A 26,893-nucleotide genomic window follows, 5' to 3' on the forward strand; every position below is an offset into this window, starting at 1 on the left:
CCTGATTCAGGAGAGAGAAGTACACTCTGCTGCAGAGGTAGCACACAGTTAGCACGACTTGATATCAAGAGGATTGAGTTTCTATCAGTATTAGCTGAAGCTCGGACATGCAGACTTGTGCTCTTCACAGGACTATATGCGTTTGTCTGGACGCGGTCTGATTCACGCACGAGGGACAGCTTTAACACCAATGACACCCAAGCACAACTGCGCACTCAGATAAAGGACTATTGGGCTCGAGGTCATTAGTGTGTCCGTGGATAAACTTTCACGTAAGTCTCTTTTTCTCAGTTGTCATTATTTTTTAACGCAGCTGCACAGAAAGGGAAATCAAAAGCCAAGTCTATCAGTAAATTACACCGAGGCGCGCACGTGACTGTGTTGTGTTGTGTTGTTAATACTTTTCATGCGCGCGCGCGAGGTTATTACTCTCAGGTAGTGTAATTAATGATCACAGCTGTAACATTTATCTTTAACTTTTGCCTGTAATCAAAGTGTGCTTTGAACGGAATAATGAAGGCATGGCTGCAGATTGTCTAGCCAGTGTATTTGGTGTGGTGGGGGATTTTTTGCGTGTGTAGGCAAGTCGTTAGGAGAGCGCGTGTTGAAAAAAGCCGAGCGTACAGTGGCCTTGTGCCTGAGGCTCAGCTGTTGCCTGTCACTTTGGTGCCAACTGCTCTTCACAGGGTGCCGTAACCATTAGCCATTTTAAAGCTTAGCCTCAGCCTTATCCGTGTTCTCATCTGAAAAATAATGTTAACGAGTGTGAAATGTGACATTCTGAGCTCAGGTTTATTCATATTACTGCAAGAATCCAGTCACTGAGTGGAGCTACACTATTTTGTAGTTTGTACACACACATAAATAAAGTTACAAACTGTACTTGTCCTACACCATTTTGTAGTTTGTACACACTCATAAATAGTTACAAACTGTACTTGTCCTACACCATTTTGTAGTTTCTACACACTCATAAATAAAGTACCAAACTGTACTTGTCCTACACTATATTGTAGTTTGTGCACACTCATAAATAAAGTACCAAACTGTACTTGTCCTACACTATATTGTAGTTTGTGCAATCATAAATAAAGTTACAAACTACACTTGACACACACCATTTTGTAGTTTGTAAACACTCATAAATAAAGTACCAAACTGTACTTGTCCTACACCATTTTGTAGTTTGTACACACGCATAAATAAAGTTACAAACTACACTTGACACACACCATTTTGTAGTTTGTACACACTCATAAATAAAGTACCAAACTGTACTTGTCCTACACCATTTTGTAGTTTGTAAACACTCATAAATAAAGTACAAACTGTACTTGTCCTACACCATTTTGTAGTTTGTAAACACGCATAAATAAAGTACCAAACTGTACTTGACCTACACCATTTTGTAATTTGTACACACTCATAATTAAAGTACCAAACTGTACTTGTCCTACACCATTTTGTAGTTTGTACACACTCATAAATAAAGTACCAAACTGTACTTGACCTACACTATTTTGTAGTTTGTACACACTCATAAATAAAGTACCAAACTGTACTTGACCTACACCATTTTGTAGTTTGTACACACTCATAAATACAGTACCAAACTGCTCTTGTCCTACACCATTTTGTAGTTTGTACACTCATAAATAAAGTACCAAACTGTACTTGTCCTACACCATTTTGTAGTTTGTACACTCATAAATAAAGTACCAAACTGTACTTGTCCTAAACCATTTTGTAGTTTCTACACACTCATAAATAAAGTACCAAACTGTACTTGTCCTACACCATTTTGTAGTTTGTACACACTCATAAATAAAGTACCAAACTGTACTTGTCCTATGTCATTTTGTAGTTTGTATACTCTTAAATAAAGTACCAAACTGTACTTGTCCTTGTCTGTGGGGTGGTACCATGAAAGGAAAATATTTTGTATTTTTGTACATATCTTTTACCTGAGAAGGTGCCTGCGGTGTACCTTTAACTAGCTTTTAGGGTACAAAGTACATCAGTTAGCCCTAAAGTCCAATTACGTACTGTATTATTATTTTAAAGTTACTCTATTTCACATATCCGGCGAAAGCTACTAAAGATACCACTGATTGTACAAGAGCAGTGACGAGGGTAATTTAGCTATAGTTTGGTACCTTAATTCTGAGAATGTACACCCCTATTTACAACTTGAAAGCAGATTACATTCAATGGACTACATAATCTCAGACCATGCGCATGGCAGACATTTAAACTGAATATTACAGTATGGTCTAAATTCACCTCATCCTGTGAGTAATACTAATGTAATTTAAATGTTTTATAGATTATTCTCTTTCCTTTAGAAATAAGAAATACCAAAATGTACATGTATTTTTATGTATAGAAACACTGTATCACCCTCTAGTGGTTATATTGGGTATTACATGCCCGCTGCATTCAATAAAATTTGGCACTGAGGAAGCTTGCTATTGACAGAGCAAAGCCTCTGGTAGTGTATTGGGTAACAATGTACAAAGTGGTCACTAGTTATTGTAAATAAAGTTTATTGAAGACAAATTGAGCATGCTTCTCCAAGAATAGAATGTGATACTAGTATTGCTGTGAAAGAAAAAAAAAACCTTGGCTTAAATTTGTAATTTGACTTGTTAGGAAGCTCTAGATACCGGTAAAGCAAAACCAAATGCCATAGGCTCATTTCTTCTAAATAGGCAACACTTTAAAAACCGGTTCATATCACACTTCTGCGGGGAAAAAATACACCAAATCTCAGTATTAATCTATTTTCCATCTCCATTTTTATTCGATTTTTTAATGAGTCATTTTGCTGTTTAAATTTCCCAAGCTTCATAAATGAAAAACAGGGTCATCTTTCTAATAGCCATAACCCCAACACTCACTCACTCACTCACTCACTCACTCACTCACTCACTCACTCACTCACTCACTCACTCACTCACTCACTCACTCACTCACTCACTCACTCACTCACTCTCTCTCTCTCTCTCTCTCTCTCTCTCTCTCTCTCACTCCTTCTGACTGACTGGCTCCTTGTGTCTGTGCCAAATGGCAGGAGAGACTCCATGAAGTCTCTGACTCCATATGAGTGCTTTACCATTACAGCTCAAGGCTTAGACCCTCACACAGGAGGACATTAATATAAGTGTGTTTCAGCAAGGTGCTAGATTGGAGCGAGATAACAAGGACATGTCTACATTGCAGTGTAAACGGATGGAACATGGTGTGTGTATGTATGTGCCATAGAAGTCGACAGTTAATCCCTAGTGCCAGCATGTGTACGTCTCTCTGTTGATTTAATGCCTGGGCTGGTGCAACGTACACAGAGAGGCGTTTGTGTGAGCCCAAATTAATCACCGTTTGCCTACTCGTGTGCTAACTGCTCCAAACCCAGACCCTCTGGCAGTCTTTCACATGGTCCATCTAGGGGAGAAAGGAGAGGAAAGGGGAGAAGAAAAGTGGGTGAATAAACTCATGGCACTCATGACAGAATAACACTGTCTTTCATAGCTGAGACAAGAAGCAGTGATTGGGCTTTCCTGCTGCAGACAGACTGCGGGGCAGAGGCTCCGGCTACCCAAAAAAGGGTTTTGGCCTTCTGGTTGCTGTTTGCTCTAGAATATGCGGCTTGTTGAGTTGATGGTGGTCTATGCGTATGCGGCCGCTTAGTGCCATTTGAATTGCTCTTGGATCAGACAGACATTATCACAGTGTGGATGGTCAACCAGGAAGAAAAATAAACATTAGCTGCAATGAAAGACAGCAACTGTTTACTACCCTTTCTTTCTGTTTGTATCAAGACTCGCAGTCGCCTTAGACAAACACACACACACACACACACACACACACACACGTGCTAGATGTGTGTGTGTGTCTAAGGTGACTGCGAGTCTTGATACAAACAGAAAGAAAGAGTAGTAAACAGTTGCTGTCTTGCAAATTACAAGTGAGACAGAATACTGTCCGCTCACTAAAGGGGATATATTGTGAAAATTGTCTTATCCTGTATTTTAGATGTTTTTAAACTCTTCAGTTACACCCACACTGAGAAAGTACCTACTGTAGTCTCTTCAATTTAGCTGTGACAAAATAAGCACATATTGCACAAACCACTCAGAATCACAGACTTGAGTTGAATCGAATGCAGCGCTAGCACTTTTCTACTACTTTTCCACTTGGTAGCATGGATCAGCTGGGCTCTGTAGATTACCCATATTCCTCCATGTTGCTGTTATTTCCATTGTAAAACAAGACTTGCCCTGTGTTCGAAATCACATACTGTGACAGTACGTACTGCATTCAATTCAATACCTACTGCTCGGACGTTGATGCAGTACGTACTGTTCGGTATATGTAGTATGAATACAATGCGGGCATACCACATCCACCATGTTGGCACGGTCATGTGAACTATAACTTCAAAGGAGCCGACACGCTGCCTTCCGCCATTTTTTTTTATTCTGAAAGCTCTTCCTCACTTGTCCCAATTGTCTTCTGGGATAGCGCAGCGTCCACAGTGTCCGCTGGTTCCATACTGCAGAATCTCAGCGGTAGCAGTAGGTCATCCGGGTATTTCTCGCCTACTGTTTTATGAATACTGAGAATTCGGACAAACTACTCCTTTGGAGTACTGCTTTTCACCTACTGAATAGTAGGGTAGTAGAGATATTCAAATTCAGCCTTGGTCCAGGTCCTATTCGAGGCGAGCTGTGACATCCCCAACTAACCTTCCCAAAAGGATTTGTAGACTGACCTAGTGAACCAGTATTAAGATGTACTTATTGGTAGAGACTTCAAAGCACTTCTGTAAGTAGCACTGGATAATGCCATCTGCCAAATTCCATGAATGTAAATGTGACCTACGTGGAGTTAAAAAAAAAATAAAAATAAATAAATAAATAGTTCAGACCATTGATTGGTCAAACACAATGGTCACAGAAGCACCTACATTAATGTCTCTGGCAGCAGTCACTTCTCTAAACTCATCAAAAATCATCAGTAGTGTAGACTGTCTACTAAAGGTTCTACATCTTTTCAAGAGTACTTTCTCTGCATGATTTAAGAAGTCACGTCATAGGCTTAAGCAAAAGTTTCAGCTTTCAGACTCATTTTTATTTATTGACACGCAGCAATATTTTTCATCATCACAATGTAACTTCATTTTACATTTCTTTCCTGTGATCCAAGTAAAAGCCACCATCTTTTAGTTAAGGCAAATCCCAAACAGCTTTGTTTGCACCCTACATACTGGATAAATATAATGAAGCCGAACGGCTTACCTAGTGCCCTTACGCATGGTGTAGAAATACATTTAAGATTCTGCGCTACTCGAGTGTGTTTTAAATGTCTGTCTTTTCACTAAAAATTCATTTGAGACGTGGCTTTGATTTCGTGCATGGTAGAAACAAGCTGTATCTTGTGCTTAGTAGTTTACTTTATGAGAGAGAAACGTGGCAGCACCATACACACTGTACCGTCAACTGAGAGATGTTCGCTTTGATTTTAAAAGCATTTTTATTCAGAGTAGTATTTTAGTACTCGTGCCTGTCACTTGATAACCTTTAGAGAAACTCTTCATTTCATGGGTAGAGTTACACGATGGCAAAGCAACACACAGTCGGCTGGGATATGTTGCTGAGCCGTGGCAAGCTGCGCTGTTCTGTGTAGAAGCACTATAACTGACCTAATCCTGATAAACTGTACCGAGTATTTTGCTGATATTCTGTGACAGATTCAGGCTTATATGAGTTCAGACGTTGAGCAGCAGCCATATTTTGGTACTTGTGTGAGTCAATTTGTGAACATTAATGAACATTAGGATTCCGCTAATGAATACTGATGACTGATGGGTTTTTAGCAAAAACAGCATGAGAGTTGGAGATGCAGATTATTAAAACACACAGTTTTAGAGTTAAAATCAATTCAAATGTGTTTCAGAAACACTCAGCAAAGACACGAATAGGAATAGTAAGATAACACATTAAAGGCCCAACAGTGCCTTTGTGGCAGTGGTGGGATTTGAACCTCAATCCTCCTAGTCACTAGTCCCATCAGTAACAAGAAGTATACTCGCTTAAATATATTAGATGAACTGAATTAAAACTGAACCACGGTAAAGAGACGCACTAGTGGAGCTTTTAATAGCATTTTTATCATCTTACACTTTATAATTGCTGACTCTAACGAAGGCTTCGGCTGAAAGTGGTTTTAATCAACACTGCTTTGGAGATTAAAGAGATTTAGCTTTGGAGCTTTAGCTTTTGTAGATTTAGCTTCGGTGGCTTATGATATAGTACTTTCTGTTAGTGCGCTGTTAATTGGCTTACTCATGGTAATCATGCTAGAAATGATTATATAGTTTCAAGGTAGGACTTATGAACACCCATATTTCTATTCGGCATCCAAACAGAAGTACACCATGCTCCTACAGCTTTCCATTCTGTCTGTGTGTGTCTGTGTGTGTGTGTGTGTATACATACATATATAAGTCTGAATTTTTGGTAATGGACAGAGAAGGAAGCCAGACAAAGTCTGTCTGTGGTACCATCTGGGAAAACAGCAGCTCATTTGATCTTACTGATCATATAAAGTTATGTGAAGAGCACATGCTCATGTTACTGACCACTAATAAGGGCTTATGTGTCATATAACTAATGCTGATTACTTGCATTAGGAGTGGAATTTCAAATCTGCATGCTATGCCATAAGACTGACGCAACACTCAACAGAATGGATTGACAGCAGATTATTATGAGAAGCATATGAATTACGGTTTATTTTTTTTTAAATTTACTTTGCAAGTTACTTGGCGAGCTGGTTAAGACGTGTCACCCTTGGAATACTTCAAAAAGAGTCTTGGAGGGTGTCTTTTAGAGACAATCTGATAGACAAAACAGGCTAGAGATCCTGTGCCATTTGATTATGGCATGTCACCAGTGGAATCCACTGCACACGGTTTTAAACTGTCACTAGTGCTGCTGCCTGGGAAAATAATCAGATGGAGGAAATCTATCTGATCTCCACATACACTGACACACAACACTTTGAGCCAATTTGGTTTCTTTACTTTCTAAACCAGTCTGTTTAAACTAGCTCCCTGTATGTGGGAGCTCACCACTGTATGTGCTCCAGTTTTTCAGGTGCACCGTGTCGGTATACAGTTACTGTCTATAGCCCATTTGTCAGCTCTCCTCCATCAATGAAAAGGCACCACTGCTCATTACATATTATTTCTCATGGTAGTGATATGAGAATGGGTGTGGGTTTTGAGTACATTAGGTGCAACAGCATAGCTGGGATTTCCAAACAGCACAGTAACCCGAGTGCTGGTGAGTAAAATCTGTGTGGCTTATTCAGATTTTTGAAATCCAATAAGTCTTAATCTGGTTTAAGATCTCAGCGTATGCTGTTGACATGGGCACTTGAGTAATCAGATAAATACCGACATTCGATAATGATCTGATTATTAGCAGGTATGTAAACACTCTCGGTGGGAACAGTTCAGCAACCAAAAATATCCAGCCAACAACAACGTGTGATTAGAAACTGACACTGATAAAGGGTTAGAGGAAGATGAACACAATCTGCACATAGAAAAATATATACTACAGTACCACAAGGTGTACCAACAAGATAGGTTTGTCTGTAAATCATTTTTAAAACTGAAGTTGCTGTGTTGTATCCTGTACACAGGTTGCTAAGTCAGTGAGGTTCCTACAGTTTTATGACAGACGTGAGCATCAGTAGGATCTGGGGTCAACATACAGGTGGGTCAATATTGACTAAAGCAGGATGAGGACATACCTCCCAGTGTCATCCTCCAGCCCACAATGGTGCAGAGGGAGGGGGTGACAAAGACGAGTGTCTTGCCTCCAGCACACATGATGGGGGTTCAAAGAGTGCTGAGTTTGTTTGGAATGCTCACACTGTCTTCCTGTTTGAGGGTGAATGAAAACATTGGAATGGCAGCCAACCAGATGTGTATGGGATGACACACACACACACACACACACACACACACACACACACAGCTTACACACTATAAATCGACACACCCGTTATTTTCTACCCAACTTATATGCTTTAACTGACACCCAACAATGACATTCAAGTGATTTAACTGCGTTTTTGCTTGTCACCACGTCAAAAAAAAAAAAAGTGTCTATATTTATTTCATGCCTTTTCACATAACCATAATTTTCCACTTTTTACTTTTAGAAACAAACACAATTCCAACAAACAGCTTGTGACCAGTAAAGCCTGATGGCTGTGATGTCCAACAATTGGATTGATACACAAAGAAAGCCATAACAGTCTGGAGAAAGTGAAGAAAATAGTTAGGAACACACTCTCTGCACCTAGAAAATATGTTTAATAATATGCTTAATGGAAAAGATTGGTGACCTCCACCATAAACTGTAACCTCAGTCTCTTCAGGTCAGCAGTCTGCAATGTTTGATTTGCTTCGGGAAGAACAACAGGAAACTGGAGTAAAAGTTTGTAGAGGGTTGACCTTTGGAGGAAGAATAAAACGCAATTTAGTGCTCACAATAGACAGACAGAGAGGCAACAGCCACATGTGGTTTATAAGAGTCAATGAAACTCTTTTATTGGGTGACGGTGCAACCCTGAGTCAGCATTGGATGGGTGATATTACCGAGGTCACGCTAGACCATTGCCATGGTCAGGCAGCCTGTCAACATAGTAGACAAAAAACATCCGACCGTCCTAGCGTCACAGGTCAAATCCATCAACACCATCAGTATAACGCTGACAGTGGTTTAACAGGGCACAGGTTTGTGTGCTTTACTAAGGAACCCAGACATCTGACCTTCCAATGTATTTTTTTTTAAGCAGACTGCCATATCTAGACTTATCTATGACTACATGGAGAGTAGAGACCAAGGAGCAACAACCAAATAATGATATATAGTGTGGTCCGAAAGCCTGAGACCACACTGAACATCAGTTTTTTTCTTTTTCGTTTAAAATAGGAAGTAAACACAAGGTTTTGTTATTCTGAAATATTTATTTCTAGGTCCCTATTTAAACGTAAGCAAATATATTACATTTATGGCGTTTGATATTGACCATGTTAACTGCTTTGTATGAAAGGTCAGATTTTCCTCACGCCTAATCAGTTCTATTGAAGCACGTTTTCAGATGACACTCCAATGCATTTGATCTCAAATGGATCATAAGGTTTTGTACAATCTTGTGGAGTCCATGCCCACTCGAGTACACACTGTCATTAAAGCAAAAAAAGTGACGTACCAAACACTAAGAAGCTCTGAAATACATGTAAATATTTCAAAGCTATTACTTTTCCCTCAAATTGTTGTGAATAATATAATTTTTAATGAAAATTGTTGCAAAATAGAAGCATTTTCAGTAGTGCTCTCAGACGTTTGGACCCCACTGTACATCTGTATTGTCTAAGGGTTACAGTAGAACTCAACCGTCTTTCGCCATCTTTTATCATTTCAGCTTCCCTACTTCTTTAATGATTTAAATTGTGCCCAATTAAGTCAGGTCTAAAGTGAAGCATCCACCAGACAGACATGCACAGTGAGGCTTCTCCCTGTGCAGCGCCACTGAGGCATGTGTTCAATTAGCTGGTTATAAAAAAAAAATTAAAAAAAAAAAACTGTAACGGAGCGCTTCTCTGAGGAATGTTAATGATTTGAAGGATTGCGGGCTGGAAACCGTTGTCAACTGTTCCTGAGTATTGTCGAATGTTGGGCCATTAGATTATTCCTTTCGAAGTGTTAGACAGCCTGGGAGATATTCACATGATGTGTGAGAACTGGAAACACTTTTTCAGGTCAATTCCAAGTTATAATTTATGTGAACTCACTGGTGATTCACTTTTTTTTTTTTTTTTTTTTTTTTATATTCCAAAGCGCTTAATTAGTGCTGTTAAAAGTGCTGTTATTTAAATCACCTTCTCTAAGGCTACAGTCAGGTACATGTAAATTTGAAATGGATGTGAGCCGACCCATAAGTAAAACAAACACAATGATGTGTTTGATGATTTCGTTAGTTTTATATCCAGAAATTTAATCCGCCATAATGTGACTACTCTATAACACCAATCAACTTTTGACATTTTTCTTGCTTTGTTGGCAGATTCTCCTATCAGAATATACGTGTTTGGACTAAACACTCCCTTTGTCCAAGTGTATGTGTTTGACTGCCACATGGTCTTTGTGTATAGTGTGACAATATAAAAGGACTTCCTACCCTTAACAGTGTAGGAATGTGTCAGTCCACTTCCCATTGTTCACAATGAGCTCTGCTCTTTACAGCTAGGTGAGAAAGAGTCAAATAGAGGGTGAAATACAATGTTCCATCATATAGCTCAGTAGAGTTGATCTCAGATGAGGTAAATTCCATTGCATTTGTATGAAATTCAACACTATCAGTCCCACTTACAATTCCAATTACAAGACACTTTTGGCAGTGTAGGGTTCTTAATATCTACGATACTGTAGCATTAGAAATAAAGTAAATTCTACATAAGATCTATCCCAATTTTGGTAGAGGCAAGAATATATGACAAAAGTAACTGAATATTGGACTAAAGCTAAAAATATTGATTAGTTCACCCAGCCATTGAAATTCAGAAATTCTCAGATTTTTCAGGATCTGCCAATATGTAACATTGGTGTAAACTTTCTATGATGTCTGAACAAAAGATGGCTTAACCTGTCCTACTATATACAATTAAAGGGGTTATCTGAAGGTTATAGGACCACTGATTGACCCAGGTCTGTTAGCACTAATGTGGCGTAGTCCATATCAGAGCAACACTCCATCAGTTGACCTTTCCCTCCTCTTGCTCAGGAGCAAAGGGCTGTTACAGTAGGGTGATGGTTCTTTATTGGTCTTTATGGCTCTTTCTTTGTTATGCTTGTGTCTTGATAATGGCCATTGGCAGGTCATTAAAGTCTTGAAACAGCCTTACTTTTATAAGATGGCTAGCACACAACTAGTCACTATCTTAAACAATGGCTGTGAACCGCAGTAAATTGCCGGGACATAACCTTGTCTGAGGATCATTGCAACTCTTAGCATGTCCTTACAGGGTCAGAAAAACTAAGTGACTCCTTACAGAGTGAGAGCTGACCTTTCAGAGTCAGTGCTTTTTTTTTCTTTTCTTTTTTTTAAGATGCTATAAAATAAATTACAAAACAAGGATATGCAAAAGTATATATTCCATGAGGACTTTGAAAGATTGAGTTTCAACCAGAAACCAGACAAGACTTTGAGTACACTTGGTGAATCTGATGTATGACCAAAGTCAAAGCAACTGACCATGTGACAATTGGCCCACATTATGTAGAATTTAGGACACTGTCAAATATAGGACACTATTCTGAGAGCCAAGACTATGCTTAGAGAAAAGAGCCAAGTCCTTGGAGATTGAGAAACTGGGTGGATCAGGATTGTGACTTTAGGACACAGTTTTGTTCCAACCTGCACTGTAGTATTTCTACTATGAGATGTGTATTGAGCTGGGACAAGTTAGGTCAGAGCGTCTGTTTTACAGTTCAAAGAAGTTAAAACCAGGTGTGAGCTGCTGTTTGGGTCATTCTGAACACGAGTGAGCAGAAGTGGGGGGGGGGGGGGGGGGTTAGAGACGGGGCAGGAGATTTATGACTCTATGTAGCTAAGGAACAACTAGGGGTCAGGGATGTGTGACTTGTGTTCTTTTATATTTCACAAGTATTTCAGATCAACCCTGACCTGTGAAACAAGAGCTAGTACTCTAACAATAGAACCAAGAAGTGTTAGCGGCACTACCTAAATCACTTTGACATATTTTGACATTTTGTAGCTTATGCATAGGCAATTATAAATAATAGCTCACCTTATTTGTACTTTGTTGTAAGGCATCATCAACTAAGATCAGAGTTCTGAAGTGGGGTTTGTATGAAGAAGAAAAATTTTGTCTCAAGACTTTGCATCTATGACATAATTGGCATGTGCACTATGTACAGAATGAAAGTTGACTCATGGCGTCTTCTCAGATGGGAAAGCTGGCATCAACTTATAGCGCATGACAAGAACTTTTATTAGGGAGTAGTAACAGAGAACTGTTCCCTCCATAATTAAAGAGGTGTGAAAAACTCATGCATGTTGCCAGAGTCTTCACCTAGTAAAAACCTCTGTAAAAATTGCAGAGGTGCTCCCTACTACTGGGCTTTAGGTTTTAATTGCAAGCTGTGCCATTATGCCATCTGGGCCTCGAGGCACCTGAGAACGTTTCATAATTCCCCGTAATTGCTGCATGCTCGCTTAATAAAATTGCACTGTGAATACAGTAATGTTTTGGTTGCCTGTCCACTGAAGACAGAGGTCACAGCATTTTCAACACTCCAAGCAAAGACTCATGAATGCCTTCACAGCAGGATGTGGGGTTGTTTATCTCTCAAAGACTTGCTAATGCAAGGGAGTGTGAACTCTTTCTTCCTCTCACTCTGAACACAAAGGTCTGGAGTTTGGGCTCAGACCTGCTGGGATTGAGCGTCTATGTCCTTGACTGCAACAATGGCTTTGTCCACACAAAAAAAAAAAAAAAACAACCCACCCCACACAACCACATTGTCATTTATCAATCATTGCACGGAAGATAGTCAGAACACTTCTATCAGTTCTATCTAACATCCCAAAACCAGAGGTTGTACTTCAAAGATGAACCTGCATTACGGTTGAATTAGTCAGGGTGTATAATCATACACCTTTTGCAGACTTCAGAGGGAGCTTTGGTTTCATGAACGAAAACGCCTTAGCTTGCAGTGAAATGGTTTGGACTACCCACAGAGACCACCCTGGGAAGGGTGAATTCGTGCTCCTCCATCATCCTCCATCGTTTAGGAAGCAAGCACCTTGGACTCAACTTCAAGCTTTGTTTATTGAAACAACAGTAAGGCCTCCAACTTTTGCACATTCCTCAGGAAATTATAGAGATGATGAGGTCAACTGTGCATTAAGTTAGAACCTTGAGGTTGTCTAATTTTGGGAGGTTACGTCATATTCTGGGATGGGTTTAAAAGTCAATTCAACAAATGCACTTCAGACATCAGGGTTTTGTTCATTCTATTTAATTCAACTTTTCCTGCTAAAATCCAGTGAAATAGATGGCAGATGTTAAAGAATATTGCAACTAATCATGAAACTTCCTTGTGGAAGTGGTTGATCTGGATAAGAACTAGTCTGTTGATTCATATGGAAATAGTCCCACAGGGTTGCATGTAGAGCTTTTCTTAGGCACAGTGGCATGGACCTGCTGACGTCATTGTTGATTGGGAAGTGAAAGATTGATTGTAGCTTGGGCCCATTCAGCTTTGTTAGGGAGGAAAGCTGTCTGATACTGCCTCTGGCTAGTTTTGTTAGTTGAAATGCATGAGTTAATGAAACCTATGGGTGCTATTACTGACACATTAGTACAGTAGTTTTCGATTTTAAAGCATTGTTATAACAAACCTACACAAGTCCTTTCTGCTACCTATCACACGCACTGATGCTGACTAGCCATTCAGTGGAAAGGTCATGGATAGGGAAGACATACTATGATGTTGGCCTTCCTACATTAGTGTGTTGCTTGTTGACATACAGTATATCACTGGATATTTCTAATGAGTAAATTAGGAGATGCTTTGTAATGGGATGCTACTAAATGTGTAGTTATGCCTCTGAATCTGAGCATAGACCAATTTTTTATCTCCTGATGCATCCTGAAGCAAGCAGGGCCTCATTGCCCTTGTGAAATAACAGCTTCAACACCATGCTCATTAAAGCACATGACTCAGTTGACCTAAAGAAGGCTAGCAAAGCCTAAATGTGTGAAAATTCTGAGGTAAAAAGAAACTCCTGAGGAAAATACTCAGTGTTTGAAATGTAATCTAAAAATATATAGAGGTGTATTATGAAGTGTAATATGGGGGGGCTGAAGCTGAATGGCTGAGGCTGGGTTATGAGGGAGTGGCTTCAGAGCTCCACAGGAGTGCAGTAAGTGCAGGAGCCATCTGGTTGAACTGCTCTTCTCTCGCTCGCTCGCTCACGCGCTCTCTCCCATCCCCAGCTGTGTGCTGGATGTGCACATCGGTCAGACTGATATTACTGGAAGGAAATGCAACAGGAGGCCTAAGGATCTAGCCAACTGGATTTTAGATATGAAAAGACTGGAAAATGTTACACCTGAGGACATGTGATCCAGGGATCTGTTTACAATAAGAAAGACAAGGAGCTTTTGGAGAGTTCCCTTATTTCAAGAGTTGTGTATTAAGAGGTAAGGTCAAGAAAGGTAAATCAAGGAAAAATGATAAAAGTTTGATTGACTTTGATGTACAGTTCTGTGCTTTATAAGAAATAATAACTAGTTCATTATGTCATGAAACACTCTACTTTCTAAACTCTAAACATTTTAAACTCTGCCCTATACTTAAGTGCAAGTGTGGCATAGAGGCATCTGTTAAAAGGCTGGGTTCGCTGAATAAAGCATGGTGTGAGAGAGGTAGAAAAGTGTGTGACTGACCGCAGAGAAACTGTGGCTAAATACCAGCAAGTTCTAGTCAACTGCCTGATGAAAGCCTGCCTGAGTACAGGTGGTCCTTTTCTAGCTACAATGACAAGCCTTTCAGCCATTTGGCCATGGAATAGTACACTGGCTGTATGGCATAGTGCTCTTTTGTAGGACTCTAACCTATGATTTTATCATTCTCACATGCTGAAGAATCCGGCATATCTCAACACATAGTTAAAGGATTTGTAACGAGTGTTATTTTTGTAATATATAAGCCAACATTAGTGGACAGTGAAATGGACATGGACTGTGTATTGTTCAAGAAGTTGACACGCTGTTGTTCAGGACAAATGGTCCTACTTATACTTCCGAGCTTCCCTTCTCTGCGTGTAGAAGAATGAGTCGAAGTGCTTTTTTGGAGCATATATCTAATCTCTGACAGACAAAAGGATATAGACTTGTTGACTTAATGCTCTAATCCTGACTGTTGTAGTGAAGAGAAACTCTAATTTGTGGAACACGGAGACTTTTAAGACCTTAGATCTGGTGCCAAGGATCATGTTCTTGACATTCGAGCCTTAGCTAAGTTCCCAGAACTCACAGTATTTTGCACTGTTTCAAATCAAACAAGGCTTGGAGTGAATATTAAGTTTCTTGGCCTCTGACAGTACACTTGTGCAAAACTTTTTGTTCAGTCTGTCAGTTTGGGATGAACATGAACTCATCATAACCACACATAGGAAAGTAAGCCTGTTTGTTATCCAGAAAGTAATGGGCGGAGGGGGGGGGGGACTTGCTTATTAGTGTGATTTCCTAGATAACCACATTAACTTAATGCTGATAGCTTTTATCTGAACTAAATTCCAAAGATATGGCTATTAGTGATTCAGGAAACTTCAATTTGTTAGGGCTTGACCTCAGCTCCTCAGGACACACATAGCATTTCCTTCATCCCATAACTTCTACAGCTGATATCTGTTTAGATCAGATTTCTCAAATGTTAATACGTGACTGCAGTGACTGGTCCCCAACTGTATGAGTATGTGTGACAGTCTAACCCCCTCAGACCCCCTGTGCACAGCCTCTGGCTGAGGGATTCAGGCTCTCCGTGGGTGGATCTAAAAGATATGCATCTTGGCCTCCCAAAGCCATGTTAACAAGGGTTTCTACAAAAGAAATGGATGTTAAACACTTACTGCTAGGAGAGGAATACATTTGGAAATGGCCACACGTTCACATGCATGGGGAAAAAAGTGGCTTTCAGGCTACCCGGTGGTCCATGAAACAGGATGGAGTTAGTTAAACGCTGAAATCCAGCATGGTGTCCGAGGGGAAGGGCTGATGATGTGAAAATGAGCAAAATTCTTTGAAGTACAACGTTCAGCTGAAGGTGTGTTGGCACATTATGCAGCTGGTAAATGAATTCAAATTGAATTCAAACACAGGAGAATGACTTGAGATCGTAAAAGATTAAAGGGCATCCCTTTCAACTGTTTTTTTTTTTGTTTGTTTGTTAAAGTTTGTGTTAAACTCTTAAACTCCCCTAGACCTGTCCGTGGGTCCAGACTCACATTCCTAAGTCTTGTAACTACATACCTTTCCTATCAGTTTCAGTGTAGTTACTGAATGATTAATAGTAGTTACTGAATAATATGCTTTAAGATGAATAACAGAATAACAAGCCGATCGTTTAAGGGGTTAAATATCTGAAGGAATGAGAATATGTGTGTTTATTCTGGTCTCCTGTGAGTTTTGGGTGGTAATAAATGATCTTGTCTTGCAGGTTAAGAAATCAAAGAGGAGATAAGCATCTCAAAATGTGAAAGATCTTAGATTAACAAGAAGAAGAAAAAACAAACAAACAAACCCCAAATCTGGTAACCTGACCAGTTCTACAGGCTACGAATAAGTGCTTCTGATGTTCTACTTTTTTTTTTTTTGTTCATTATACCAACAGCTTTGGGCAGGTCACTGGTGATTTTAGGTGAATGGCTTAGACTCGAGTCTGGACTGCCCAGATTATGGAAAGTCAATAGTCGCATTGAATTGCGACTTTCACTCAATGAGCGTAATCGGCGAGAATTCCACCACAATGCAGTACAAGAAGCACTTCATACAGTGGACACGTTAATCTTTCTTCAATGTGTAAATAGTAGCAAGACAGATACTCTGAACAGTCATGAATATGCAGCATGTGGACCCAAACCATCATGCCACTTCAAAGGGTACAATCAAATGTGCCTGGCTTTCTCAGCTGTCCACTTAACCACAGCAGGGAGTGAAGACGAGGAGGAGGAGGAGGGGTGCTAAAGTGGTGACTAGGGCTAACTGAAGTCACGCAGTATGAGTCCGTATAGCTGAAATCTGACCACGACTACACAACTATTTATGATCAATGGGCATGTCTGGAAAAGTCATTTGAACAAAGTATTTTTCCAACACATCATGAGAGAATGCACAGAATACATCTGCATACAGCAAAATTGAGAAGAATGAGGAGTTTCTTAAAAAATGAGGATGCATTTTCACTCACTCACTCATATAACTGCATAATCCTTTTGTGAAAGCAAACTTTTAAAAAAAATCAGGAAAAAAGAGGAAATATAATAATAATAAGAAGAAGAAGAAGAAGGAGACTTTACAATATTCTACTGTAGTATCCAACTTATTAATAATAATTGCTATAATTCTATAAAACAAGCAGGTTGTATGTAGCTATGCTGGCTATTAGTCAGTTTCCTGAAGAAAAAAAAAACATTTAACAGAGGAAATCTGTTAAATCCTATAGAAATGGAAACATTTGAACGTTCATGGTCAAGTATAGTCATAAAATGTAAATGATGTGTACAAAGTCAGTATTTGCCTACTACAATAGCCTGGGACTTGTAGCGTACATGTGACCACCCAAGTGCTCCTAATGCTGCATAGTCCTATCAGCAGTAACACTTAAGCCACTTTTCCACTGCGTGGTACAGCTCAACTCGCTTTACTGTTCTGAGCTCGCTTTTCCATCGCAGTTTTGTGCCACCTCAACACAGGTGTCATCTTCTACTCGCCTTCACGCAGGAATAATGTAGTTTTATCGAAGCCCTGTACAAATACACGATCAGGCCGTATTCCAAACGCCTTTCCTGTTCACTGAACACGGACCGTATTAAGGATGTAAAATAACGCCGTCCTAGACCCTACGTAGTGCTCGATACGACTAAGTTAGATTCAGCCGCGACAGGAGTGACGGCGATAAACGCCTGTTTGGAAATCGGTAACAAGCAAGATGTAAAAATCTAAGACAGTAACCTTTGTTGTAATTTTATCTGCAATGAGAGAAATGATGCATAATTTTCAATTAATAGATTATTAGCATACGCCAAGTATGTATTAAATGACATGTTTATTCAGGCATGATGCAGAACCACTCGTTAAGGAGAATCATTATTCCCTCAGTACATGGCTCACATTTGGGATCGGCTCGGCTCGGTTGGAACCTCGACCGAGGTGGTACTAAAAAAGTGCCAGGTACTATCCACAGTGGAAAACCCCCCAAAAGCGAGCAGAGTCGAGCCGTACCGTGCAGTGGAAAAGTGCCATTAGACTTTTAGGCAGAATCTTTTACAGGCCTGTTTTCTCCATCAAGGGAAAACTATGAATCACAACTGGTTTGATAGCCAAAAATCAGCATAATGTATTTTACGCAATGAATACTGGCGCTTCGCTGACTGTTGCCAGACTCAGCGGATATAGTTTCATGACTAACTCTCTTTTACTTTTCATCTCTAGGAGGTCTGCATGATGAACATTGAGAATCCTGGTGGTTTTCACAGGATCGGGAAGCATCTGGACATGGATCAGAAGGTCGGCAAGCTCACTTTCGGCTTTCAGAGAAGCTCTACCTCAGACGATGATTCAGGATGTGCTTTGGAGGAGTATGCCTGGGTTCCACCTGGACTAAGACCAGAACAGGTGAGCCTTTTGTTGAGTGCTCTTAGTGTCTGTAGCAACCTCACCAAACAGATGAATGGCACAACTGGCAGGAAAGACGGCCAAACAGATACATGTCACATCATCAGTACTGTTATTAGGAACGTGTTTGAGTTCATAGCCTGTCATTGGGTTAGACAACCCGATGAACAGACATTAGAGAGTGCAACTATCCTTAAGCAATCTTGATTTATACACAAAGGAAGATTAATCACTCCATCGGGTGAGCAAGCTTGTTCTAATTCATTCTAATTAGATCAGCCAACTCATTTGTTAGGGAAGCAGAGCATTTTGTAGGCATCACCCCACAGGCACTTGGAAACAGGATATGCTGTTTTTTATTTACAAACTGTTTCATGGAAAAGTCTGCAAGTCATTATGGCAAGCTGGCAGACAATGGCCTAAAGCAATCAACACTAACTGCCAGCTAAGCGAACAGTATGAGGAACACTCGCGGCAACGGCTGTTTTCTGTACTAGCCTGTCTGCAAAGGCAGGCTTCTCGTGACTGAAAATGTGATGATGTGGCGCTTTTCCAAGTCAACAGGGAAGGCCTTAACGGTTATCTCAGAGGCTTTCTAATCCCCCTACTCGTCTGAGAAGCACATATGACTGCAATCAGGGGTGAGGGGCGAGAAAAGGGTCTAAAGCAATATAAGACTAAAATCCAAACACTGCCTTTGTGTTAAATGCAAGGAGCAACTGTAATGTCTTTACAGCTGCCGTTCCGTAAATTACCCCGAAAACGTTATAGGTGATCATTGCGGGGAAGTACACAGATACTCAAAAACACTGTTAACTAGTTGCCCAAGGCAGAGGAGTGGGTGGTAATATTAGCATGAAATGAGCATGATTTATGTTACTGCTCATTGTCAGGTTTAAATGGCAGCCTGAATAACAGCAGGATGCTGCTTGAGCAGGAGGAGACAAGCCCAATCCTCTTTATCTGCTGAATGTTACGACCAGCACTCATAAACTGATGCCCCATACCGAGGTCACCAGCTAGAGGGGAAAACGCAGTAAAGAAAGCATTTTTGGCTTGCACAAAACGAAAAATAGTAGCATAGATAGACCCCTCACAGCATGTCAGGAACAGTAATAAATTTATCATAGATAAGTGGCAGGCACTTCTGTTCATAGATGATGATCTAATGGATATGTAATATCCATTTAAACCTGATGTAAACTCCAGTTGTTCTGATGAGAGACGTTAGATTGTCGTTTGTCAAAAATAAATAGCAGGGTGCCATTATATAATGAGAGTAAAAAAAATATTTACAAAAGGTTATAGTTTGGAGGCAATTACTTAGTAAAATATATACGTGTTATGTGCGTGACTGTGTACCTGTCTTGACTAAAAAGTGTGAATTTAAAATAGTATTAAAATGTTACTATATGCTGCAAATATTTTAAGATGTACTTCCAAGATGTTAAAAAGGATGACAAGACCTTTCAGAAAATTGCATTATTAATATCTACTGATAAAAGGGATTTTTTTTTTCCTAACAAGTGATTTTGAGAAAATGTTCTTGTTGTTTGCTTAACAATGTCACTGCAGCATTATTTAATGTGATTGTCTTCTAAACTGCAATATTTTAAGCAGACTGCAGCTCATCGAATGTGTTGTACAGGGATCTTTACCTAGATGTAATAACCAGCAAGCAGCAAGATGAGATATCGTGTGTTTAATTCATTTAATGTTCTGTGATTATCTCGAATATGGAGGAATTTAATTGATTCACTAAAATATCTATTACATTCCATGGCACAAGACGTTCTATGGCTACTTGCTGTCGCACTTGCTGTAGCCTAGAAGATATCTCAGGCCATATTTGGCCAGCTCTAATCCACAACATCAAAGCATAGGAACTGAAAGCAAAAACTGCTCAGTTCCAGATCACAAACGTCTTCTACTGAAATGAGCAAATTGGAGTTTGAATCCATCCACGCCAGGTTTTTATCACCTGGTTGAGTGTAAGGCTCGGAGTATGCCTTAACTTATGACACAGCATTTCACAATCCTGTAATCAGTTCACTATTTGATTGAAGCACGGTGTATATATACACATCTGCGTATCTGCAGGTGTGCTCTTCATTCGTTTCCAGTCAATGATGTCTGAACAGCATGTCCAGGCCAGTGAAATACGTCATTCCAAGACAAGCTTGTTCACCTTGAGAATAGGACAGCCTGACCGACTAATATTTCCATGACACATGCATTTTATAAATCAGTCAATCCAACTACATTAAGAGAGAGTGGGATGATAGGTGTTCATTTAGGGCAGATTCACTGCCTCACATTTACCGAGTTGATGACGAAGACCTGGTAGGAAATTTTTAGCTTTAAAGGTGTGATGAGACACATTTTTACAACAGTAATTATGTTAGCAAGCAAAAATGCCAGTCTCCAATGGTTAAAGACAGCTGATGTAATAGAAACCTACTGTATCCGTATTCAGTTAGATTTGCTACCAGCCTTCAAAAATGGGGTTCACCTTGGTGTAAGTACTTCCAAAAGTTTTGTCTGAGTTCAGTGGTTCATTTGTAACGTTTCAACGTTCCCTATCGGCTTTGCAGGTCCAGCTGTACTTCTCATGTTTGCCAGAGGATAAGGTTCCCTATGTTAACAGCCCAGGAGAGAAATACCGCATCAAACAACTCTTGTATCAACTGCCTCCCCATGACAATGAGGTAAGCTAAACTGAATAAAAAAATACTAATGGATATATTATATACTGTGATGGAGTATTAATAAAAATAATAATAATAGTAAAAAAAAGTCTTTTACAGAACATAATATATACCTTAGTATGTGCTCAAGAGAAGGTATCAGTTGTTGTTGTATTTTTATTTTTTTTTTATTTTTTTTGCTGAAGGTAAGACTGACTAAGACTAATGAACATGCTATCCAAAAAACCTTAACATCAACACAAGGAGAGCATCAGTGCAAGAAGGAAGGCAGTGTTTATCTGGACTGTGTTGACACCCTGTCTGCTTTGCATACTCCATATACGTATTGTAAATTTCTAGGGAACTTGTTCATCTAAAAGCTGGTTAAAACTTGTAGAAAATGATTACACTTCAAGTGTTCCTATAGCTAAGCTAGAAGAGGGTGCACAGAGTTACTTTGTAGCAGGAGCCCTATAGCAGTTTGGGGTTAAGTGCCTTGCTCAAGGCAATAATGGCTTTGATCAAAGGAAGGATGTTAGGACTTCTAGTCCCCAGATACCAGATCTAAGTCAACATGCTGTCTCTAGAGCCAGGAAACCTCCAACTCTGGTTCTCTGGTTTGAAGCCATAACCCACAGGGGCACCACCACCTCCAGCAGGATCCGAAAAAAAATAAAGCTTCTATTATTTTACTCATTGTTGAATGAAACTGTGCTTCTGCATCACATTTCAGTCCCCACTCAAATTGCTTTATAAGGATGAACCAGTGTGGGAGCTGGTTAACCTCATGCGTTTTCATACCTAGTGTCATACACTGGATTCCTCATGCCATCACAGAGGACATCTTTGTTTCCTTGTTCGTCTGTGGGTGACGGTACAATGAGACATTTGAGCTGGTGATTTTATGATGTTGCTGGGGGACTCGACACAACATGTGGCACAGAGATTCCTCACATTGCTGTGGTTTACTAGCAGAGGCCGGAGTGTGTAAGGACACTGCTCTGATGCATGTTGTGTGTACCACAATTATCGCTCTGGAGTACTATCGCGTTGCATGCTTTGTCTCAGGTTTGTTGCAGATGTCTGACTCCTTTCTCTGAATATTTCCCTCCTTTTCATTAAGTGTTGTTAAACAAAATCACTCTGATAGTTCACACCCAACCTAAAGAAGCAGAGGTCGCTGAATGGTTTAAAGAGAACTGGACAAACCCAATCATAAAATCGTTTAACAACAGCTATCAATTCCTGTCTTAGGTGCGCTACTGTCAGTCCCTTGGCGAGGAAGAAAAGAAGGAGCTACACATGTTTAGTGTGCAGAGAAAAAAGGAGGCACTGGGGCGCGGAACTCTAAAGTTACTGCCTAGGGCTATGCTTCATGCGATCTGTGAACATGTAAGTTTTTCAAATCACAATTATTACTATTCTTAGAAACAATGCAGTCACACAAATGTAACTGACTTGTTTTGTTTTAAACTTCAGTGTGGGGAGAACATTGGTGGAGGAGAGATGGCAGTGTTCGCCTCAAGAGCAGGGCCTGAACTGTGTTGGCACCCAGCATGTTTTGCATGCTCAACATGTAATGAGCTTCTAGTGGATCTCATTTATTTCTATCATGAGGGGAAGATTCACTGCGGGAGACATCATGCCGAATTGCTAAAGCCTCGCTGTTCAGCCTGTGATGAGGTAAGTGCAAACATACAGTATATAAACACTATATTTTAAATGTATGAAACATGAGGTAATCGGTTTATTCAATCAGTTCATAATCAATTGATTCAACATCTGGATGTTTGCAGCTTTCACAAAATGAGATAAAACACTGTATGTTTCTCAGATCATCTTCGACGATGAGTGCACAGAGGCCGAGGGCCGTCACTGGCACATGAAGCACTTTTCCTGCTTTGAATGTGAAATCATTTTGGGTGGTCAGCGGTACATCATGAAAGATGGTCGGCCCTACTGTTGTGGGTGCTTCGAGTCCCTGTATGCTGAATACTGTGAGGCCTGTGGAGAACACATTGGTAAGCCAAAGTCAATCTTGTGCCTTCATGTCCTTTGGGCTGTAAATTAAACGCAGTAACTTTAGTGTGTTTTTGCACAAAATTTGATCATGCTGACTCATAGTTAATAGCCATGGTTTATTATTGAAGCAAACACTTTCCCCATGAATAAGGGTCATTACATAATTTCAATTGGCAATATTCCTGTGACTACAAAATTAAATCTGAAATCTCCCTGTCTTACACAAGTCCAAATTAACATTCTTGAACATTTCAAAAATAGGTGAATTATACAGTGATTAGACTGATTGCGTAATTGGTGATCAGTGAGAAGTTAAGCCAATGCGACTTATTTTCAAATTCTATCTCATATTTGCCAAACAAAATGGATAATTCACGAATTTGCAAATAAATAAATAAACATATCTTCATCATTCTTGGGTAAATATATTCATCACCCATGTCATCCTACCATCAAGGTTGCACGGGTATCATCATCAAACCCTATTTGATTCTTCTGATTTACATCAACTTCTACTTTTGTGGTAAAAATCTACACATATCTAATTCTGGTTACTTTCATTTAGGGGTTGACCATGCTCAGATGACATATGATGGTCTCCATTGGCATGCCACAGATGAGTGCTTCAGCTGTGCCCAGTGTAAAACCTCCTTGCTTGGTTGCCCGTTCCTGCCGAGACAAGGCCGCATCTATTGTTCCAAAGCTTGTAGTCTTGGGGAGGATGTCCATGCCTCAGACTCGTCAGATTCTGCCTTTCAGTCTGGCAGATCTCGCGAATCCCGTCGCAGTGTCAGAACAGGAAAGAGCAGTCGTTCTGCAGACCAGTGTCGCCAGTCTCTGCTCTTCACACCTGCTGGAAATTACAAGTTCCCTGGTTTGTCGGGCAATGCGGAAGACACTTTGTCAAACAAGCTGTCCCATTTGAACTTAACCGACGATCATTTCTGGAGGAACAGGGAGGAACAGGAAGTACCAGAGGACCATGAAGAATGGGCTGAGCATGAAGATTATATGACCCAGCTGCTTCTTAAGTTTGGAGAGCATGGAATCTTCCAGCAACCGGAGGACAACAGACCAACTGATCCTTGGATGACGGAATCTGAGATAAAAAATAAGACGGAGTCAAAGATTTCAGGCAGTGGTGGCAGTAGCAGTCTGGCCAGTAAAAAGTACAAGACAGACATGTACTGGACACATTCCCAAGATGGACTGGGAGACTCTGCATATGGTAGTCACCCTGGACCTGCAAGCAGCAGGAAAATCCAGGAGCTTGATCTGGAACATGGTGCCAACTTTAAACATGAGGAAAAGCAGTGGTATAATGACTCACTGGAATGCATCACGGATGGACTTAAACAGCAAGAGCAGAGTGTTCGAGACTCCATGGACTCTCTAGCACTATCTAATATCACAGGTGAGTATATGAACCAATAAAGAAACAGATGAAGATGAAATTTGTTTGGAAAATACAGTTCATGAATGAAACATGATCCTTACTGAGATCTGATCTAATCCTTTTTATTCCAGGTGCGTCAGTGGATGGGGATTTTAAAGACAAGCATATTCCCTTTTCATTACAAAACTTCAAGCTGGAGAATCAGGATTGCGAAAAAACAAGCAACATGGGAACTCTCAACTCTTCAATGCTGCACAGGAGTGCCAACTCCCTCAAGAGCCTTACGTCTGAGCTGGAGCATGTAGAAGTGGTAGAGGAGGAAGAACCAGAAGAGGTGATCCCCCTCCCAGAGGAACGACCCATTCCTCCTGTTCTCCGGAGGTCCAGATCTCAGTCAAGGCCTCATCAGGTCAAGTTCTCAGATGATGTTGTGGACAATGGGCACTACGAAGATGTAGAGGTGCGACAACCTCCAATGAGTGAACGCACGCGGAGAAGGGTGTACCATTTTGATGAACAGGACGAGCGACACCGTCGGCATCATCGTAACCACAGACGAAGGAGCCGAAAGTCTCGGTCAGACAACGCGCTGCACATTGTACCCAAAGAACAAGCACGTATGTGCTTCAGAGAGGACTATCTCCAGCGTGGTCCTATAACTGCATCTCAGTATGTACAGCACTCCCACGCGCATGCGAACTCTGATTACGGCTTGCAGAACCAGGCTGCTGAGAGATTCTATCGTCTTTATGGAGACGATGACGATTGGTGCTCTACATGCTCATCTTCTTCCTCTGAATCGGAGGAAGAAGGTTTCTTCTTGGGTCAACCGATCCCACAACCCAGGCAGCCTAGGTATCAGTATTATGCTGACAAACTCCCCAATCAAGTATCCCCACATTATGGCACAAGGAAAAATTCCAAAAAGAAGCGAGGACATAAGGGGAAAAATTGTATAATTTCATAGACTTTATAGATTCAAAACTAGTCACCAATATGTTGCAATACAATAGTTAGCTCCTGCATTTTATCTGCCTTCATCCAAAGGCCAAAATTGACCCTAGCTCAAAACATTTCTGCAGTATTTTTGATGAACAAGACTGGCACATTCTTGAAAAGACATTGTTGTCTTGCAATTCAGTAATATTCCATGTATTGTGCAAAAAAAAAAAAAAAAAAAAAAACCCCAAACCAAACTGCTCTGTTTATTAAATAACTGGTCACTTGGTCATTGACACAATGAAAGATTATATTTATAAAAGTACCATATATAATTGAGTGAATATTTAACTGTGCAAATATAAGTGTGTGTGTATATATTGTAAAAAAAAAAACCCCAAAAAAACTGTCCTGATTTAAAGCAGATATTTTTATATCCCTTAATTTTTAACAAAGACAAAAGTACTATGGTAGTTGACATAGCAGTAGTTGACGTGATTTGCAGCAGCTTCACTTTTGTTAATTAGTTGTTGTTGTTTTTTTGTTTTTTTATTTTAAATAAAAAATGTCACCAAATGCAATGCAGTTAGACCCTTGTTATCTCAGGGTCACATGTACACATGCTTCTTTTTATTAAAACAAACTAATGAAAAAGACGTCCTACGTTCTGTTTTATGTGGTGCGCCATTGGTTTGATTTTTTTTTATGGGCCGTTGTAAAGAAATCAGTGAAACACGAGCTTGGCAATAAAAGCAAATGCAAGTTTCTTTTACATGCTACTCATTTAGAAACAAAAACACATTCTTAAATGCAGAATGTTTATTACAAATGTTTATCATATGAAATGTTTTAAAATGCAAAATCATGAACTGGTCTGTGAAACAAAAACAAAAAAATTAATTTAAGTTTAAACAAGATAAAAGATTTTAGACACATGAGGAATGTTTAACAAAGGTACTTCCATCACAGCTATATCCATCATTGTAAACTATATATAGAAATCTTTTTCAGAGTGCAATAATACAACGAAGGAAAACCAAACTAGTAAACTGTTGCATAAAAACCCAGCACTATTCAGCTTGACTATTTGAAAGGAGGGTAAAGTTTTTTGTCCAAACTTGACCAGATTAATATGTTTGGTCAGATTTAAACTCTATATTCACCTCAGATCTAAAATGCCAGAAGTCGTCCAGACGTAACTTCTTAATCTCAATCAGGTTTTCTTTTAGTGCGGCATGAAGCTGTCCTGCTTTTAGCAATTAGCATCTTAACAACAAGGCCAAAGGTCTCACAGTCCTGCCTAAATAACTGAGATTAAGAAGAGAGATTAACATTAGCTATGTT

General features: G+C 39.9%; 1 protein-coding gene across 2 annotated transcripts; it reads left to right on the forward strand.

The window, feature by feature from the left end:
- On the forward strand, window positions 1-26,893 carry prickle1a (prickle homolog 1a). Of its 2 annotated transcripts, none has more exons than XM_053641542.1 (8): window positions 1-272; window positions 18,323-18,505; window positions 21,100-21,213; window positions 22,447-22,584; window positions 22,672-22,875; window positions 23,027-23,213; window positions 23,780-24,628; window positions 24,742-26,891. In XM_053641542.1, the coding sequence occupies exons 2-8, from the start codon at window positions 18,332-18,334 to the stop codon at window positions 25,575-25,577; spliced, it is 2,502 nt and encodes an 833-aa protein (XP_053497517.1). In that variant the 5' UTR covers window positions 1-272; window positions 18,323-18,331; the 3' UTR covers window positions 25,578-26,891. The 2 variants fall into 2 exon arrangements, with proteins under 2 accessions (XP_053497517.1, XP_053497518.1); XM_053641543.1 differs by lacking the exon at window positions 1-272 and adding an exon at window positions 13,201-14,311 and having other exon boundaries at window positions 24,742-26,893.

Source organism: Ictalurus furcatus, chromosome 14 (genome assembly GCF_023375685.1).
Source record: "Ictalurus furcatus strain D&B chromosome 14, Billie_1.0, whole genome shotgun sequence".
NCBI classification, from domain to species: Eukaryota; Metazoa; Chordata; class Actinopteri; order Siluriformes; family Ictaluridae; genus Ictalurus; species Ictalurus furcatus.

Excerpts from the sequence above, each read along its gene's own strand:
- prickle1a (XM_053641542.1), top strand. The coding sequence starts at position 18,332 with ATGATGAACATTGAGAATCCTGGTGGTTTTCACAGGATCGGGAAGCAT. Across the intron at positions 18,506-21,099 it reads CTGGACTAAGACCAGAACAG|GTCCAGCTGTACTTCTCATG; the intron begins GTGAGCCTTTTG and ends TCGGCTTTGCAG. Across the intron at positions 24,629-24,741 it reads AGCACTATCTAATATCACAG|GTGCGTCAGTGGATGGGGAT; the intron begins GTGAGTATATGA and ends TTTTTATTCCAG.